Source organism: Melanotaenia boesemani, chromosome 13, assembly GCF_017639745.1.
Source record: "Melanotaenia boesemani isolate fMelBoe1 chromosome 13, fMelBoe1.pri, whole genome shotgun sequence".
NCBI lineage: Eukaryota > Metazoa > Chordata > Actinopteri > Atheriniformes > Melanotaeniidae > Melanotaenia > Melanotaenia boesemani.
In genome coordinates, this window is record NC_055694.1 from 29,803,481 (window position 1) to 29,821,027 (window position 17,547).

Consider the following 17,547-nt stretch of genomic DNA (forward strand, 5'->3'; position numbering starts at 1 on the left):
AAGAAAAGAAAAAAACTATTCAAATCAGAAATCGGATTTGGTTATAAAAAATCTGAGTTTTTTATTTTTAGGCCATATCGCCCAGCCCTATAATCAGAGGAGACATGACACATCTGTTTCTGGCAGTGGTTTCCTCTTTCTACGATCCTTTGTCGGTGAAGTTGAGGGTTAAAAATACATTACATATACATATACTAATGGCAGACCTGGCCTCTTGGAGTCTAGTTAGGTAAAGCGTTTGCTGGTATTCATACACTCTGTGGACATTGTTGTTCAGTGTGGGCTGCCAGCTGCTTGTCTGGAGGAGAGCCTGCGTGGCAGGACGGGGTGTAAATGACGCACACTGGGGCCGTGCAGTCACAGAGGAGCCCTGACTAAATATGGACAAGGATCACAATCACGGGGGAATGCAACAGCTGATTATCCCCCTCCCCCGTCCTGTCAGAGCCCATCTTCCCTGCCTGGACACAGACTTCCAAACTCTCTTTTTTAATGTCTGCCATCTACTGTATGCCAGATGTTGTGGATCGGATGTTTGTCCACATGGTGAATAAGCCAGCTGGCTGATGTTTTTCCTCTTCGTGTCGCCACCTAAGAGCTTCGGCTCCTCTGCTGGACAGCAGCAGTTAGAGACCTGCTTCATCTTGCGTCAGCAGAAGTGTCAGATGGTTACACGGATAAAAATATAACACAGCTCATAAACAAGTGCTTGGGTATAAAGGTTTGGCAGATACATGTACCACACCTTTCTTTAGTGTTGGAGCTTGGATTTCAGACTTTACTGCTGATGTGAGCACTTTGTGTTGGATTGTGATCAACCAGCTGGAAACAAAGTTTACGTGTTTCCTTGAGTCAGGACCCGCTTGAGAATTTCCTTATTTAACATGAAATTACATACCCAAACATAACATAACTAAATCCATCAGTTTAGGAGGAAGGAATGATGAGATTTCTGTCCTTGTGACCTCTGAGAAATGTTGAGGTTTAATTTTATTATTAAAGTCATTTCATTCTATTTAAAAATGTGTTGTTTTTTTTTAAATAGAAACTGAGTCTCTTTCTTACTCCCTCTCATGTTGACACACAGTTGATCAGGACCCCCCACAAAGATCCAGCAACACATACCAGAATGACAGAAAAGCTCCTGCAGGCTCCAGGTCGAACACAGCAAAACAACTGGAGGACATACACGATGAAAGGATTTTACACGTTCACAGCTCACAAACATGAAACTTTTCACTGTTCTGTGATCTCAAAACTCCAGAGTCTCCCTCTGCAACTGCTCAGAGGAAACCTGAAGACTTCTACCAGTAAAGAAAGACTGAGGCAGTTACAAACTCTCAGGATCAGTCTGGTCCCAGCAGGATTTACTGCTGGTTTATGGTTCATGTGGGTCAGGGAGACGTGTTAAGGATGTGAAGATTTTACTGATATTGTTGATGTTTTTGGTGTTTCATAGAACAAACCGGATTTTACTCAGGATTTTCATGTTTGGGTAAATAGTGGTCATGTTTTCAAAAACAAATTCAATATTTGAGGGTATTCTTAAAGAAATTCTTATTCTTTACATGAAAACAAATTTCTTTAATTATATTTTGAATGTGATCTAAGTGTTTTAATTTAATTTTATATTATTTTATTTTATTTTATTTCATTTTAATTTATTTTAAAGAAATATTGGACTTACTGATCCTGTAATTTTGATGTGACTGGTGTTTTCCTCACAATTTTCCTAGATTTGCTTGTTTTTTTTCCCACCAGATGTGACAATGTTTCCTCAGTTTTTCAACCTCTGGATCTTCTTTAGATAAAATAATTTTAATACATTTGGAATTTGGCTGGACCAGGTTGGGATTTGTTTTTAATAGTTTTTTTTTTTTACTACCTCTGGCAAGTCGGAGGTTATGTATTCGGTGGCGTACGTTTGTCTGTCTGTTAGCAGCATAACTCAAAAAGTAATGGACAGATTTTAAACAACTGATTAGATTTTGTGGTGATCCGGATCACCGCCTGGATCCAGGAATTCTTTTAACATTTGCACCACAAACGTCTCATTGACACTATGCTGACATAGCATCAAAAAAAAGAAAGAAAAAAAAAGGTGGCATTTACAGAGGCCATTTTTTTCCCTTTGAATCTGTTTTTTTTTTTTTTTAATCATTCAGAAGTACACATAGCTTCAATAAATAAATTAATAAATTGATTAGCATGTGAGATTACTTTGGGCTTCTATTTAAAATAGAAAATGTCAAATTCTAACTAGCTTATTATTCACTTATCAGCTAACATATAACAAAAACAGTCATTTTTTTATAAATATTTATATTTTCTTCTCAATATTTTGAGGGGGAACAACTAGAAAAAAGCCTAATGTAAAGCTAAAGTAAGGAAACAGAATGCTGGATGTCAGCATCGACAGCTCAACAATGAAAATATTCCAGATCATTCTGGCATCGATGCAGCTCCGGTAGAGAACCCCTGCATTCAGAGCAGCCACATCCATAACTTTAAAAAACAAAACTACAGGCCATCTTCTAGCTGCAGCTCGAGATGAATAGTGTTGCTTCGTGTCAAGGACGTCTACGTCTAACTTGGTCTTGTTGTGGTAAGAGGAGCTGATTATTTCATCCTAAATCATTTGTTAATAATAAGCCAAAGCTTATTCTGCATTCATTCTTCTGCTTTTGTTAATTTTTTATTGCTTGTCTGTCTGTCTGTTGGCAACATAACTCAAAAGTTAAGGACAGATTTTGATTACATTTTCAAGAAATTTCATGAATGGAAAAAAGAAACAAGTGATTACATTTTGGGGGTGATCCAGCTCACCGTCTGGATCCAGGATGTTTTTTAAATGATTCTTCACCGTTGGGAGATAGGGATCATATTGCCATTAACATTTTTAACTCAACAGACAATGCCCAGAATTATTGGTAAAAAAAAATGTAAATAAAATAAAAAATTCAAGATGACATAATGGTAGATGTGATATTCTGACATTTTTTTGACCTTGTTGAAATTCTGGATCTGGTGATCCAGAAAGTTCAAAATAGGGGGTACTGTGTGGACTGTTGGGCCTTTTGGGGTTTTTCCTAGGACCCTATGGCTTGGTGGAGGTTTGTGCTCTCAGAGTGCTTCAAGTTGTTTTTATTATCTTTTAAAAATGCTAAAGAAATAAAGCTGACTGATTGACCGGCTAATAATAGATTACATGACCTGATGAAAGAAACCAGTGATTGTGTTTAATAGAGAATTTTAATTCATTGTTTGGATGTTACAGCCTTTAACTTTCATGTTTTTCTTCATTCCTGTGTGGAGATGATTGTAGCTTCACCAGAAGCTACACGACCAGCTAACTGTGTTTTAATATCCACTAGTTTATTAAGTCAGTCTGTAATCTGTCCCACTGTTCATCTTTCTACTGTAACTTTTCATTTACTGTATAATTCACTGAAAACACATCACGCAGTGCACCTTACAGTGTAGGGAAGCGAGGCCTTGCAGCCTGAAGACAGCGGCTATGAAGCCGATGGCGCATGATAACTTGAACATCCACAGCTCATTATTCTCATTTTTTCCAACATCTCCTTTAACTGACAGTTTGATCATTTTGATGATCTATAGGCTGGACTACAGACTTTAATGGAGCCTGACGACTTAATCATCAACTTTCAGGACCAACTCTCCTAGATGTTGTTTTACTTCCGCGTATTAAAGACTGCCCACTTCGATTCTGGTTAAACTGGTGCGAACAGTGGTCAGTTTGCTAAAACTCACCGAGGTCGTATGTCAGCTACGCTGCTCAACACAGCCCCACAGTTTCCGGTGGTACTACTCTGTTGCCCCGTCAGGGTACAGATCCACAAGCACCCCCAAAATGGACCAAATTATGCACATAAATTATGCAGAAGATGGACAAAGTGCTTTGTATGCATCTTGTACATAGAACATAAATGAGTCTTATATCTACTGGTTGGAGAATCTTCCAGAATGTTTTTGTATATCCTGGAAACTTTTCTGACTTTATATTATAATTATTTGCCTCTATAATTGTTAATAAGCTCAGCTGTAAATACTACCTTTATCCAGAATATTAAAATTTCTTTTCACATTAGCATGCTAACACCATCCATATGGTTATAAATACCAAAGTTATCAACTATTTTATGACAGCTGTTGTATTGAACTTATGCTTGCATGTTCTTGGTGACGATCTGTATTAAAATTACTCCTCTTTCTTCACTTTTAGGATCATTATCAGAGGTAGTAACGGGGGTTCTGGGTGTGCCATGGGATTAATTCCCAAAAGTCAAACTGACAGCAGCTTGTTTGAGTTAGAAGTCCTGAATATGTGTGGACGGATGAAGCTCTGCTGGATCAGTCAGGGACATTCAGGAGAGTCTGAAGCTTCTTCCCACTGAGTCTTGAACAGGGAGCTATTTCCAGTTCAGTGTAAAGTTACAGCATGCCCAGTATATACCGACTGTAAATATAGGTCATTCTCTGAGTTAATGTGGTAAGAAACAAACAGAATCGTAGATTAGTTGGTTTTAATACAAACCGAAAGGAAGGGAAATATTAAATGACATGCAGCAACTCCAACTATGAAGTTCAGTTGTGCTGCAGCCCTGCCACAGACACAGATACGACATTGGGCCTCAGTTCTTCACCTGCACTAACTTGTGGACTTGTTGTGCAACAATAAAAGTATAATTTATTTCTGTCCTGGCTAAAAGACAGAAAAGGACACCTCTGATCCACACAAGCAGCAACCAACCCCGTCCTTCACCTCAGCATAGTCTGTTTACTGTAGGTTACGCTTACACTGTTTTAACCAATAATCTTACAGCTCAGTCTGTCTTTTAATGTTTCAGGTTCAAGTCTGGTCATCTGTTGTGATTATTTAATACTGTAACTCACAATATTTTCATGTTTTAGTTGCAGAAAGTTCCAGATTTCTTGCTTTAGCTAAACTATAATAATAATTTATTAAATGATTTTTGTAAAATATGTAAAATATCTAATCTAAAATATCACCAGCATCCAGCTTGTCCCATGCACACAGAGATTCCTCCTGAATCTCTAAATCTTTTGATGATATTAGAGACTGTATATGGAGGCATCGTCAAAGTCTCTTTATAATTTTACACAGAAATTGTTCCATAATTTACTGAACTGATTAAAGTGCAGTAATTTTATTGGATTTCGGGTGTACAACCCCAGTTCCAAAAGGCTGGCACCGGGTGATGTTTAGCATTGTGTAGCATCCCCTCTTTTTCCAACAGTTGCTGTAAATGTCTGGGAAGTGAGGAGACCAGTTGCTGGAGTTTTAGGAGAGAAATGTTTTCCCATTCTGGTCTGATGCAGGATTCTAGCTGCTCTACAGTCCTGGAGCTTGGTTGCTGGGATTTTGGTTTAAACTGAACTGCAGAGAGGCAAATGTTACCACAGAAAAGTTTTCCACTTTGCCTCAGACCATTTTAAATGAGCTTTAGTCCAGAGAAGACTGCATTGTTTCTGGATCCGGTTCACATCTGGCTTCTTCTTTGCATGATGGAACTTTAACCTGCATTTGTGGATTTCAGGGTGAACTGTGTTCACAGACAGTGATTTCTGGAAGTCTTCCTCAGCCCATGCAGTGATTCCTAGTAGAGAATCATTTCTGGTTTTAATGCAGTGCTGCCTGAGGACCGCAAGATCACCAGCATCCAGCCTTGTCCCATGCACACAGAGATTCCTCCTGATTCTATGAATCTTTTGATTATATACTGTTGCGATCTTTAAATTCTTCACAATTGTATGTTGAGAAACATTCTTCTGAAGTTGTTCAAATTTTTAGACCCAGTTTGTCTCAGATTGGTGAACCTCTGTCCATCTTTACATCTGAGACTCTGCCTCTTTGAAATGCTCACTTCATACCCACTCATGTTACTGACCTGTTGCTAACTAACCTAGTTAGTTGTAAAATGCTCCTCCAGTTGTTTCTGATTAGTTTCTTTTCCAGCCTTTTGTTGTCCCTATTCGAACTAATACAGATTTGTTGCTTCCATCAGATTCACAATGACCTCATATTTTCCATAAAAATTTAAAATGTCACTGTTTCAACATCTGATATGTTGTTTATGTTCTGTTGGAAATAAAATATGGGTTGATGAGATTAGCTAACTTTTTTTTGGAGTGTTTTATTTGACACTTGGGGAGATTTCCTTATCTTTATTTTGTTAAAAAGAGAGGGTTTGATCTACTTGTCTGGTGTTGTTCAAAGTTTACCAAATATATACTTCCTGATGTTGATTTCTATGTTTTGTTTACTGTTCCCTGGCCTTAACGACAGTAAGCTAAGATGCTCATTTAGGAAGATTAACTGTGTCATTCTCACTCTCAGAGACAAATATAACAAGTGTTAATCCAGAATATAATTCATGCTTACCAGTAGTAAGGTAAAGCAGTAATTGGTGAACTTCTTTTGTATCTTCTGGCTGCAGGACAGCTCATGCAAAGGGCAAGTCAGATGGAGCTGAACAGGCAGCTCAGGCCTCCAACAGTGAGTCCAGCATTGCCAGACTGGTGGCCAAAGAGCTCTCTCCTTCCTTCTACCAACCAGGTCAGTAAATTTCATCACTTTATGATCTGACAGGGAATCTCCACGTCATAGAACATTAAGATCAGACTCCTTAGCTTTGATTCCCAGGTTTTTGGTGTCTGTTTTGACAATTTAATGAGACTCAAATGCATCATATAATGCTCACATCATCTCCAAGATTTAAACCCTTCTTCATAAACTGTTAGTAACACATATTTAGTTTGTATTTTGCTCCTTACTTGCAGTTTGTGCTGGTAGACCTCTCTGTTGAGGCTCTGCACAAGGGGAGTCAAATATGAACGTCTAAAAAAAGGACCATCTTATTGAGTTGAAGGGACCGTATCAGTTTCACTGTTGACACACACATCGACTCAAAGTAAGGCAGCTGCTTCTTTCCTGAACCAGAGAGCTAAGGCTAATTTTTCAAATCAAAGTCGTGCTGTTCCTCTGAGACCAAAGATCTGCTGCAGTTTTAAATGGTAAATGGTCTGTACTTATATAGCGCTTTTACCCAAAGCACTTTACATATACATCACATTCACCTATTGACACACAGATTCACACACTGATGGCAGAAGCTGCCATGCCAGGTGCTCAACCATGACCCATCAGGAGCAATTTGGGATTCAGTGTCTTGCTCAGGGACACCTTGACATTAGCTCGACCGGCCGGGATCGAACCGGCAACCCTTGGGTTACAGGACGACCACTCTACCCACTGAGCCAGTTTTACTAAGAAAAAGGCTGCACACTTAAACAAATTCACTCTCATTAAAAGAAAATCTTTCTGCAAACAAGCACGACTGACGAAGTTCATTCCTTGTTCATTGTTCTATTTCTGGACATTTTAATCAAACAGAACTATCCTGTCTGATGGGTGTACCAGAAAGACAGTTAATCTTTTCAAGCTTTTAAGGTATTTTTATCTTAAAAAAGTAAGAAAATTTTCAGTTTATAATGAACACGTCATAATATTTTAGAGTTTGTTGAGGAAAATTCACTTTGGGCATCATCAGATAATAAAAAAGCTTTATTATCAACAACCATGATGTTGATGAAGGACGAAGGTCTTATGACTCCTCCTCCCACTCATCGTGGCAGGCCCAGGTTGTAGTCTGTACCTGCTTTATCTGTGACAGATGGCTGTCCTTCCTGGTTCAGGTTCTAATGGAGGTTTTCCTCTCCACTGTCTCCTTGTGAAGCTCAGGATGGAGGATTGAATCAAAGAGAAGATTTGATCCTTAGCAAGCTCATTATTTTTATAAATTGGTATAGGAACACAGTTATTTTAAACTGGACTAATGTGGATCATATGATGGATTTGTTTTAATTGGATTATAACTAGATAAAAATAAACTGAACTGAGTTGGATTATGTCTGTAAAAGTGCTTTGAGATGACTTTAACTGAACTGAAGTGTCATTAATTGTCACTTCTTCAGCATTTGTCTAAATTAAGGCCTAAAACATAAAAAAGATACTGTAGGTTGTCTGATGTGCTGACTGAACTGGTTCTTCAGGTCCGGAGTATCTGAAGAAGAGAGTGCTGCAGGAAGTCGTGGAGGATGGTGAGAACGTAGATACCATCATGCATGAACCCCTTTTGGCTGAAGAGGAGCCTCTGCCCACCCCACCTGAAAGTCCTCTACTGAATGAACTGGACAGCCTGATGCCAGGTTCGTCCCCGGGCCGCACCCCCTCCCCCAGCCCAGCTATCATCAGCAAGGAGGACCCGAAACTACTTGGTCCAAAAGGCTGGAATGAAGACAAATCCAGTAAAGGTGGTAGTGTTAAGGGAAGCAGTAAACCCAACAGTGCACCCAGTAGTCGCCCAGCCACTCCTTCCACCTCAGCTGTTGCACCTGAAGGAGGGGGGTCCCTAAGCAGCCGAGGCCCCTCTCGCTCCCCCAGTCGTCAGAGCAACAAGAATGAGCAGGGCTCTGACCTGGAGATCAAGCCACTGCAGAAATTTGATGGTGAAACAAAAGCTCCGGACATCAGCCCAGCCCCCACTGAGCCCGTAAGAAACTGCCTCATCTCGCCAGATGAAGACGAAGCACCGCGCCCCGCCTCCAATGTCCCCTCCATAGCTGTGACCCCTGAGCCGAAAGCCACCGAGGTAAAAACTGAAAGACCTCCATCAGTCCACGAACGATCCCCATCCGTCTCAGAGAAGAAGGTGCAGTCCAGGGAAGGGAGCAGGCCAACCAGCAAAGCAGAGATGAGGCCATTACCGAAACGACAGGCCAGTCCAGCTCCACCGCCCAGACCTGCTCCCAGTCTGGAGCCTAAAACAGTCACAAAACAAGTAGAAGCTAAAACCCCGGCCGTCAAACCGTCCCTGAGGGCCACAGCTTTGATCCCAAGTCATGAGGTCACTGCAGAATCTTCAGAACTGGAGGTAAGATGGCATGAGGACATTCTCATCCTTTGTAGACATATTTACACCTCAGCTGCACCACTGAAGTCTGCTAGTCCACCTCTTTCCTCATCACCCTGACAATCATCCTCATTAGATGTAATACCATTCATAATAATACACTCACTGCAGTCATGTCACTACAGCTGTTTGCTCCTGTGATAAAGAAAAGGCAGAAAGGAATGCTACGATCCAGTCAGCCATTACACTGATCAGCTGATTTATACTGATCCACCAAAACAGCCCTGAACCATCAAAGCATGAACTCCTGTGGATCTCGTCAAGGTTTTCTGTAGTCTGGCACCAAGCTGTCAGCAGCAGAACCTTGAAGTCTTGGATGTTACCAGATTGGGCTTTTGTGGGTCAGACCTGTAGCACTGAGATGCTGGACTGGATCAAGATCCAGAAAAGGTGGAAGCCAAGTCAACTCCCTTAAAGTCACTGTCAAACCACATAGCCATTTCATTTAAGCTTTCAGGTACAACTACAATTCCAAATACATTGGGAAGCTGTAATGTAAATAAAAACTAAATTAAATGATTCTCAAATCTCATCAACCTTTTTTTTATTCTCAGTAGAACATAAGCAACAAACTAGATGTTGAAATTGAGACATTTTATCATTTCATGAAAACATGAGCTCATTTTAAATCTGATGGCAGCAACATGTCTGTAAAAAGTAGTTCCAGGATAATGTTTAGCACCGTGTAGCGTCCCCTCTTCTTCTAACAGCTGTCTGTAAACATCTGGGAAGTGAGGAGACCAGTTGCTGGAGATTTAGGACAGGAATGTTGGTTAGATGCAGGGTTCTAGCTGGTCTACAGTCCTATACCTTCATTGCTGTTTTTTTGTGTTCATGATGGTCCAAATGTTTTGTGTTGGTCAAAGATCTGGACTGCAGGCAGGCCAGTTCAGCAGCTGGACTCTTCTCCTGTGAAGCCATGCTGTTGTGATGGATGCAGGATGTGGTTCAGCATCGTCTTGCTGAAATCTGCAAGGCCTTCCCTGAAAGAGACGTTGTCTGGATGGAGCAGCTGTTGCTCTAAAACTTCCATGAACTTTTCAGCATTGATGAAGCCTCACAGATGTGGAAGCTGCCCACGCTATAGGCACTATTCAGGAATAAAATATTGGTTGATGAGATTTTGAAATTATTAAATCCTTTTTTTATTTCAATTTTACACAGTCCCAACTTTTTTGGGCTTGGCATCATACATATAAAGTCAGAGTACGATGAACTGTGTACTGACACCTTTTTGTTGGAACCAGCATGAACCTTTCCAGCATTGAGTTCCAGGTCTGTTTGACCAGATAATTTAGACCAGTGGTGTCCCAAGTCTGTCCTTGAGGGCCGCTGTCCTGTAGGTTTTGGATGTTTCCTGCTGCAACCCCTGAATCAGAGTAATGGGTCAACATGTTTGGGCAGAACTTGACAGAGCCAATTAATTTGAATCAGGTGTGTTGGAGCAGGAAACATCTAAAGACTGAACCGAAGCTGGACACTCCTGACTTAGACACAGTGCATTAGTGTGACTTGGCCACAAACTGATTCTTTGGTTGCCTTTCCTTGGACCACTTTTGATGGGTTGTCACCACTGCAGACTGGGAACATCACACAACAACAAGCTACAGCTGTGAAGATGTTCTGACCCAAACATTGGAACAATCACCATTTTTAAAAGTGCTTAACCCTCATGTCGGCCATGTTTTGGCTGATTGGTGTATTTTAGCTCTTTATCTTTTATATCTTCTGATATCTTTTGTTACCAGCTGTCTCCACCTGTTGTCTGCACCATCTTCTTTGTAGAAGCTTCATTTATTTTCTCTAACTAGTTCTACGATTAACCAGAAAATGAGACTTAAAGTTACATCGATGCTGTTTATCTCTTGGGTGTGTAGTTCTCCAATATGTACTCCATTTTTTTAAGGGCCCAAACACCATCATGGTCTGCATGGTGATCCTGCTCAACATCGGCCTGGCCATTCTCTTTGTTCACATTTTGTCATGAGACACTTTCTACCACATCAGGTAAGAAATAAATCTGTTTATGATCTTGTTTTCTCATTCAGGATCTCACCTGCTCAACAGTCTGGAGCTTTAATTCTTCTGTTTTTAATGTTTTCAGCGAGCGTCAGGTCTGGATTTAGCACCTGGACTCTGTTACTACTACTCAAACATTTCAACATTTTGCTGTCTAGTTTAACTGAAAAGATCAAGTTGAAGTATAAATTTGTTGTGTTCGGTTTCTGTTTGCATTATGGAAACATTGTTGTATGATTTGTTCCAACAGAGTAAAAATAAGTCTGTGATGTGATGTTTGTGGGTCTGTTGCAGGTCTCTGATGGTGTAGTAGACAGAAGCTGCTGCTCCTCCTTCATACGGACCACAGATCAGAAACACCGCTGATGGTCAGCAGGAATTCTGCAGTCCGCTTCAGAGTTTTGTTGGCATAACCATGTGAGGCTCTGTGGAACTCCTTTCTTTCCAGAACTTAGAGAACCTAAAGGACACTGAACGACTGAAACCTCAATGAATATGATCATATAAAAGTTGCTGGCTGGATGGCGTCGTATGTTTTGGAGCTGGCGCTAGAGGCAGGGTGGCACTGCAGAATTTAACTTGGTCACAGTGTGTCACAGCCTGCCGTCTTTTTGAAGTGTGGTTTTTTATCAAACCCTTCGTTGGCTCATTCTGACACTGAATCGGTAGATAATCACATTTCATATGTTTTGTAAGCTAACTGCAGCTGAATGAATGTTGGTGTATACAAAGTGAATTTTGTCTCCACTGTGCCTCAAACTTGATTAGAGTCTGCAGCCGACACTGTCTGGTTTTAACTATCTGACAGATGTGTTGGGAACGACGTGCGCTTGTGTGTTTCCTGAACACTAGTATAAACATATGTTTTCATCTGGTTGCTTTTCACTTCCAGGAGAAAGACTCCAAAGTGTCACGACTTCTACTATTTACCTGCTGTAAAATCTTCCTGTGAGGTCTGCAACACTGAATGTCCTCTTTTCTCTGCGTGGTTGTCATTCTGCTGCCTTTCATTGGGAAACAGATAAGAAGACACTGCCTAGAGATTTCACTGCGTTTCATATTCCCATAAGGGTTCAAATGAGCATTTTAAAGCTTTGGTAAACAAAGGGGAAATGATACCTGCAGACCATTTGATCCAGACTGTACGATCTATAGATTTGTGTCTGTGCAGCTGGAGTTGGGTTGAAATCCCGGTAAAGCTTGGAAACCTTTCTACTCCATGCTTCTGCATTATATTCACCACCTGTTGTGCTTAAGGGTCAAACTTTTGTACGCATGAGTGCACTTTGTGTGCATGTTTCTGTATTTTTGTACTTTTTTTGAAGTGCACCTTTTCATCATTCAAAACTTTCTGCCTTAAGTTAATTTTAATGAAAAGAAATAAGCCACCTTAGATGTGCCAGGTTACCTCGATGCTGAGATGAAGGAAAGGATTCCCAACTCCAGGTCTTACAGTGAAAAAAAAAGTATTTTGGGAGGTTGCTTGAAGAAGAGGTAGCTGTTGTTGTTCTGTCTTTGAGTTTGTTAATGAAGACTGTAGATTAAAAAAAGGAAAAACAAAACAATATTTAAAAAAAAAACTGGTTTCAATAAAAGTTCCATGATTCTAAATCTGGGAGTTTCTGTAATCTGACATTATATTGGTCTGTCCAAACCAGATCACTCACTTAGTCTAGAAAAACAGAATTAACAGTAACTCTATGCCACAATGAGAAACTTCATATAACTTGAAATAAAATGTCACAGTCCATGGTCAGAGGGGACCCGAACACTGGACCATAACACAAGGGCAGACACTGACATTTGACAGAAAGTACCGCTCAGACACGACGACACAAAGAACTAAACAGAAAAACAACAAAAACAAAATTCAGAGGAGAACTTAAGACAGGAAAAACAGCAGAAACAAAAAGCGACACACCAGGCAGAGGATTTACTGAGAGACTGAAGACAGATGAGCAGCAGGTGTGGCAATCCGAAACCAAGAATCAGATCCAGCAAGGGAGCAGGATGTAAAGACAACAGAATTCACCAAGAGATGAACTCAAACAGCTGACACTGAAAACTGAAGAACAGACTACAACAGAACAAAAAACCAGAGACCATGACAGTCAAGCTGAAGGCCACGTCCTTTATTAGTCTTTAGGTCAGGCTGAAAACATTTAAAGGTTTAAGTGTGAATGTCCTGCAGCAGCCAGTAACTGGATCAGTTACATGCTGCCCTCAAGTGTTTGAAATGGGTACAGCTTCATCTCTCAAGGATCATTATTTAAGATCTAATTAATCTGTGTGTGCAGTTGAATGATAAAGAAGCTACCTCATGCTGTCTTTTCCTCAGCTTCATTGTAATATGTCCAGGCAGGAAGCTGGACACCCCAGGTACCACCTCAGGTGACTGACAGGTCACTGGAGGAGGAGGACAGAAACATCTTTAAAGTAAATTTTTGCAGGTAAAGTAAATAGTTTCCTAATTAGTTAACCTTTTTTTGGTTCCGGTGCAAATACAACTTCTAATGTTATATAAGGCTATTAACCTGATGTTAGCATGAAGCTATGTAGCAGTGCTAATCTAGTTAAATGCTAGCACTAAATTTGTTTTACAATAATGTGGGGAAACCATGCCATCTTTAGTTTTTAGTAAGTGTATTTAGGGACTATAAATCAACTCTAAGCTAGTGCTACATGATCCACTTTCATTTGAACAGGAGGCTAGCAAGGCTCTTAGTAGGTTTTAATGTAGCTACAGCATGAAACTGTGGAGAAATACACCCTGTAACCAATCTGATTTTGTACAGGAAGGTATAAGAAAGAAGAGAACGGGATATTTTTTACTTTTTAGTAAAGAAGAAGGCTGTAAATCAGCCCGAGACAGAACCCAGCTCCAGTACAGGCAGTCCGACAGCTCCCAATGTGGAACTAGCCACGCAAGGATCCAGTCTACCGCCACCAGACAGTAAACCAGAACTGATACCCTACTACCACATCAAGCTCCACATGCTGCACCCCAAAACAACCAACTTACCTTTTTATGGACCTTTTTGAACTTGCTGTAAATATTTCCACTTGGTAATCCAGATTATTATTGTAAAGATGTTTTATTTAATATGTTTCTCTAATGTAACCACAGTTATCACAGCAGTGGATGTGAGCAGGGATGTCACGGTTACAGATTTTCTTGGTACGATTATTGTCAAAAAAATAATCATGGTTTCAGAACAACAAAGTAAATTCCATCTAAATCTCTTCTGCTGTGTAAAAGAAAAATAAACCCTACATATTAACTCTGGATTTCTCGAGGAAAAACAGATGGAAAGGGCTACTGGTCCCCTACCTAGACTTGGGAGGCTTCTTTCTGAAAACTACATTATAAAAATTCTTTTGAACACATGAGCACAGAAAAAACATCCAGCTATTTGACTTCCAGCTGTCCATCGCAAATGACAAAGACCTATTTAGTTTTTTTCTCATCTGTATAACGTAACGTTCAGTGAACCAGCCCGAGTTTACAAAAAAGCAAATGACATAAACAGTAAATGGTCTGTATTTATATAGCGCTTTTACTCAAACCGCTTTACAATATACATCACATTCACACACTGATGGCAGAAGCTGCCATGCAAGGCATTCAACCACGACCCATCAAGAGCAATTTGGGGTTCGGTGTCTTGCTCAGGGACACCCTGACATGAGCTCAACAGGCCGAGGATCGAACCAGCAACCCTCAGGCTACAAGATGACCACTCAACCCACTGTGCCACACGGCCCAACAAATGACATGATTTATTTAACATTTCATTTCAATGTTACGTTTTAAAAATAGTGTCATTTAAAAAATGTTGCTTTTAACCAAACTATTGCCCTGTAGGAGCAAACAGCCTGTTAAAGCTGTAATGCTCAGTTTCTTTAGGTGTTTCTGGTCTGCATCTGACCTTCTCAGCATCATCACGCAAATACACCTGACATTATGTCCATGTTAACAGAGTAAGTATGTTGTTGTAACATAATGCTTTTAAGGATTAATTACAAGTCCGGATGAAAAGGTTTGCTATAGGCCAGGGCTACTCAGTTCAGTCTTACGATGGCCTTAATCCAGCAAGTTTTCCATGTATTCCTGCTCCAACACACCTGAGTCAATGAAGGCTGTTAGATCCATTTAATTTGATTCAGGTGTGTTGAAGCAAGGGTACATGGAAATGGAACGAATAGCCCTGCTGTAGGCGAATCAGAAATGGTATCAAACATCTTGCTGCTTCACTGTTTTGGCTGCTTGTGTTTAGACTGTTAAGTGCAATGGATATGATTTATTGGTGATTTATTAAATAAATTCCAATTTCCTTTCATTTTCATGTCTGTGAATTATTTAACTACTCAGTACTATGAATTAAGACATTGTTAATTGTGCCAAAAAATAGGCTACATAATAATACATAGTGCTGTCTTCTGCTGTGGCTCTGCTGGCTCAAATTTAATATGTTCTCCTAAAAATAGACTATTTTGTCTACACTCTTCTTCAGAAGCGTCATCTGACCGCTGTGACGTGTCGTTTATCAGCTGTTTTCACGGCAGATCCGCCAGAAGAGGCAAACCGTTATACTAAAGTCATCTGAGAAGAGACAAAAAAAGATGAATTAAGGAGGCAATAGAAATCAGAAAGAAGGCCAAGAACACCGCCAACTGGGACGATGAAGCTTTTATGGTCTCGGGTGTGGAGGCCAACCTGACGGATCTGTTAAGTCTGTCAGGTTGGCCATGTCTATCAATAACAGTTGACAAATGCAAATGTTACAGTGTGGAAAAAGATGACTTGTCACATACGTGACATAATATTTTTACTAAGGAAAATGACCACCCCCCCAAAAAAATAAAAAAATAAATAAAAATACCAACAAACAGTGAGTTGATACTGGTTTTAAAATAGTAATGTGTTAGATTAGTCGTTGCTGAAAAAACCAGCGATATTAGAGTAACGCGTTAGCGTCACGAGGTGGTGCTTTAGCAGCATTTCAGCTCAGGGGGTAAATGGACTGTACTTTTGAAGAGCTTTTCTAGTGTTTTTTGACCACTCAAACCACATTTACATAACAAGTCACATTCAACCATTCCCCCACACACACTCATACAGCACTTGTTAGTGGTTATTATGGGTGCCAATGCAACACATTGCACACATATTACTATCGCTCTGCGTTTATTCAGTTTATTATTATTATTATTCCGTTTCCGCTCGCCACTTTGGCGGCTATCTCCTACAGTTTTGCCTCTACCCCCACAAACGTTATATCAAACTGTGCGTCTCGATCGGGACTAGTTTATCTCGTACTGCGGTTCTTTGGTCCCGTGGTTTTCCTATTGGAATCTATAGGATTTAGCTCAGATCAGCCCAAAAAACATAGGTCACTTTGGAAGCCTACAGCTCAGCCATACGTTCGCCTAGAAACACCATTCAAAGTTTAAACGGGTCACGAAAGATAAATCTATCACTGGTCCGAAGGACATTTTCATATCTTCTACAGTTTAATCATTGTTTAAGTTTTAACAAGAAAGTCACTAGCTCCTCTCCATCTGTCTCACTCTGCTGTCACTGTAGGTTTTTCTTCCACAAGAAATGCTTAAACAAAGTTCTCTCACGGCTTGAGTTTTTCGTCTACAGACACAATTTATATGTCAAAACGTAGCTTATTAAGTTGGCTTCAAATTGAGACGAGCTCATTTTGAGGTAGGATGTACTTATTTGGAGCTACAGGGCTCGGAAACTCCCAGAGTCTTTTCTCCCCATTCAGTCAGTATGAGGTGCAACCATGTGTTTTAAAACTGCTGGCATTTAATTTCTGTTCGCAGTACGGTGAAAAGACTTATATCCTCGCGTTCCTGAAAGCCTCCTGCAACTAACGGTGAAAGAATTATTTTGATATGTATTACAATTTGCTCTCAGCAGCAAGAAGTTCGGAGGGTTGCACGCAGTGAATTCACACTCCTCCCCCACAGCTTTCCCTCTCTCTCTGTGTGAAAGGCCCCCTTACACAAGTGTGTCCATACAACGAAGCAAAACGAGGGGGGTTGCAAAACGGTATCTCTCCTTTCTTTCTCTCCCACCGTGTGCGCGCGCTTCTCTGTTTTAAGCAACTGGTGTCAGTGTATGAGTCAAGTCAATGGTGGTCCAGCGGCAAGTGGGATTTCTTTCCGAACACGACTTACTGGATTTGCCTCCCACACGTGCTTTCTTTTCTTTCTCCTCCTCATGTTTTATTTACTCCACATCACAATATAGGTGTATGCGTCACGTTGCGGACTGGGACAGACGGGATTTTGTAGGCTTGTAAAACCTTTGGCTGAGTTATTAGTGAAAAAAGGTGCAGCGGTAATGGGATCTGACGACAGCGGTTTGTAGCGCTGTGATTGGCTTTCGATGTGCGCGGTGACGTCATATCCTATACGTGAGGCTTTTGGTTCAGTGTAGCGCGAACTCTCCTGGAGGTAAGACGTACTTCTATGAACTCTAATTCATAACTAC

At 40.5% G+C, this 17,547-nt stretch overlaps 1 protein-coding gene across 1 annotated transcript in view; it reads left to right on the forward strand.

Moving 5' to 3' along the window:
* The window catches only part of jph2 (junctophilin 2), a 28,898-nt gene extending 16,169 nt beyond the window's left edge, over window positions 1–12,729 (forward strand). Inside the window, exons 3-6 of the mRNA XM_042004464.1 lie at window positions 6,483–6,601; window positions 8,098–8,978; window positions 10,924–11,024; window positions 11,331–12,729. Of these exons, the coding sequence (XP_041860398.1) occupies window positions 6,483–6,601; window positions 8,098–8,978; window positions 10,924–11,004 (1,081 nt within the window). The 3' untranslated portion in view covers window positions 11,005–11,024; window positions 11,331–12,729. The remainder of the gene's footprint in view (window positions 1–6,482; window positions 6,602–8,097; window positions 8,979–10,923; window positions 11,025–11,330) is intronic.
* Window positions 12,730–17,547: the final 4,818 nt, after the last annotated feature.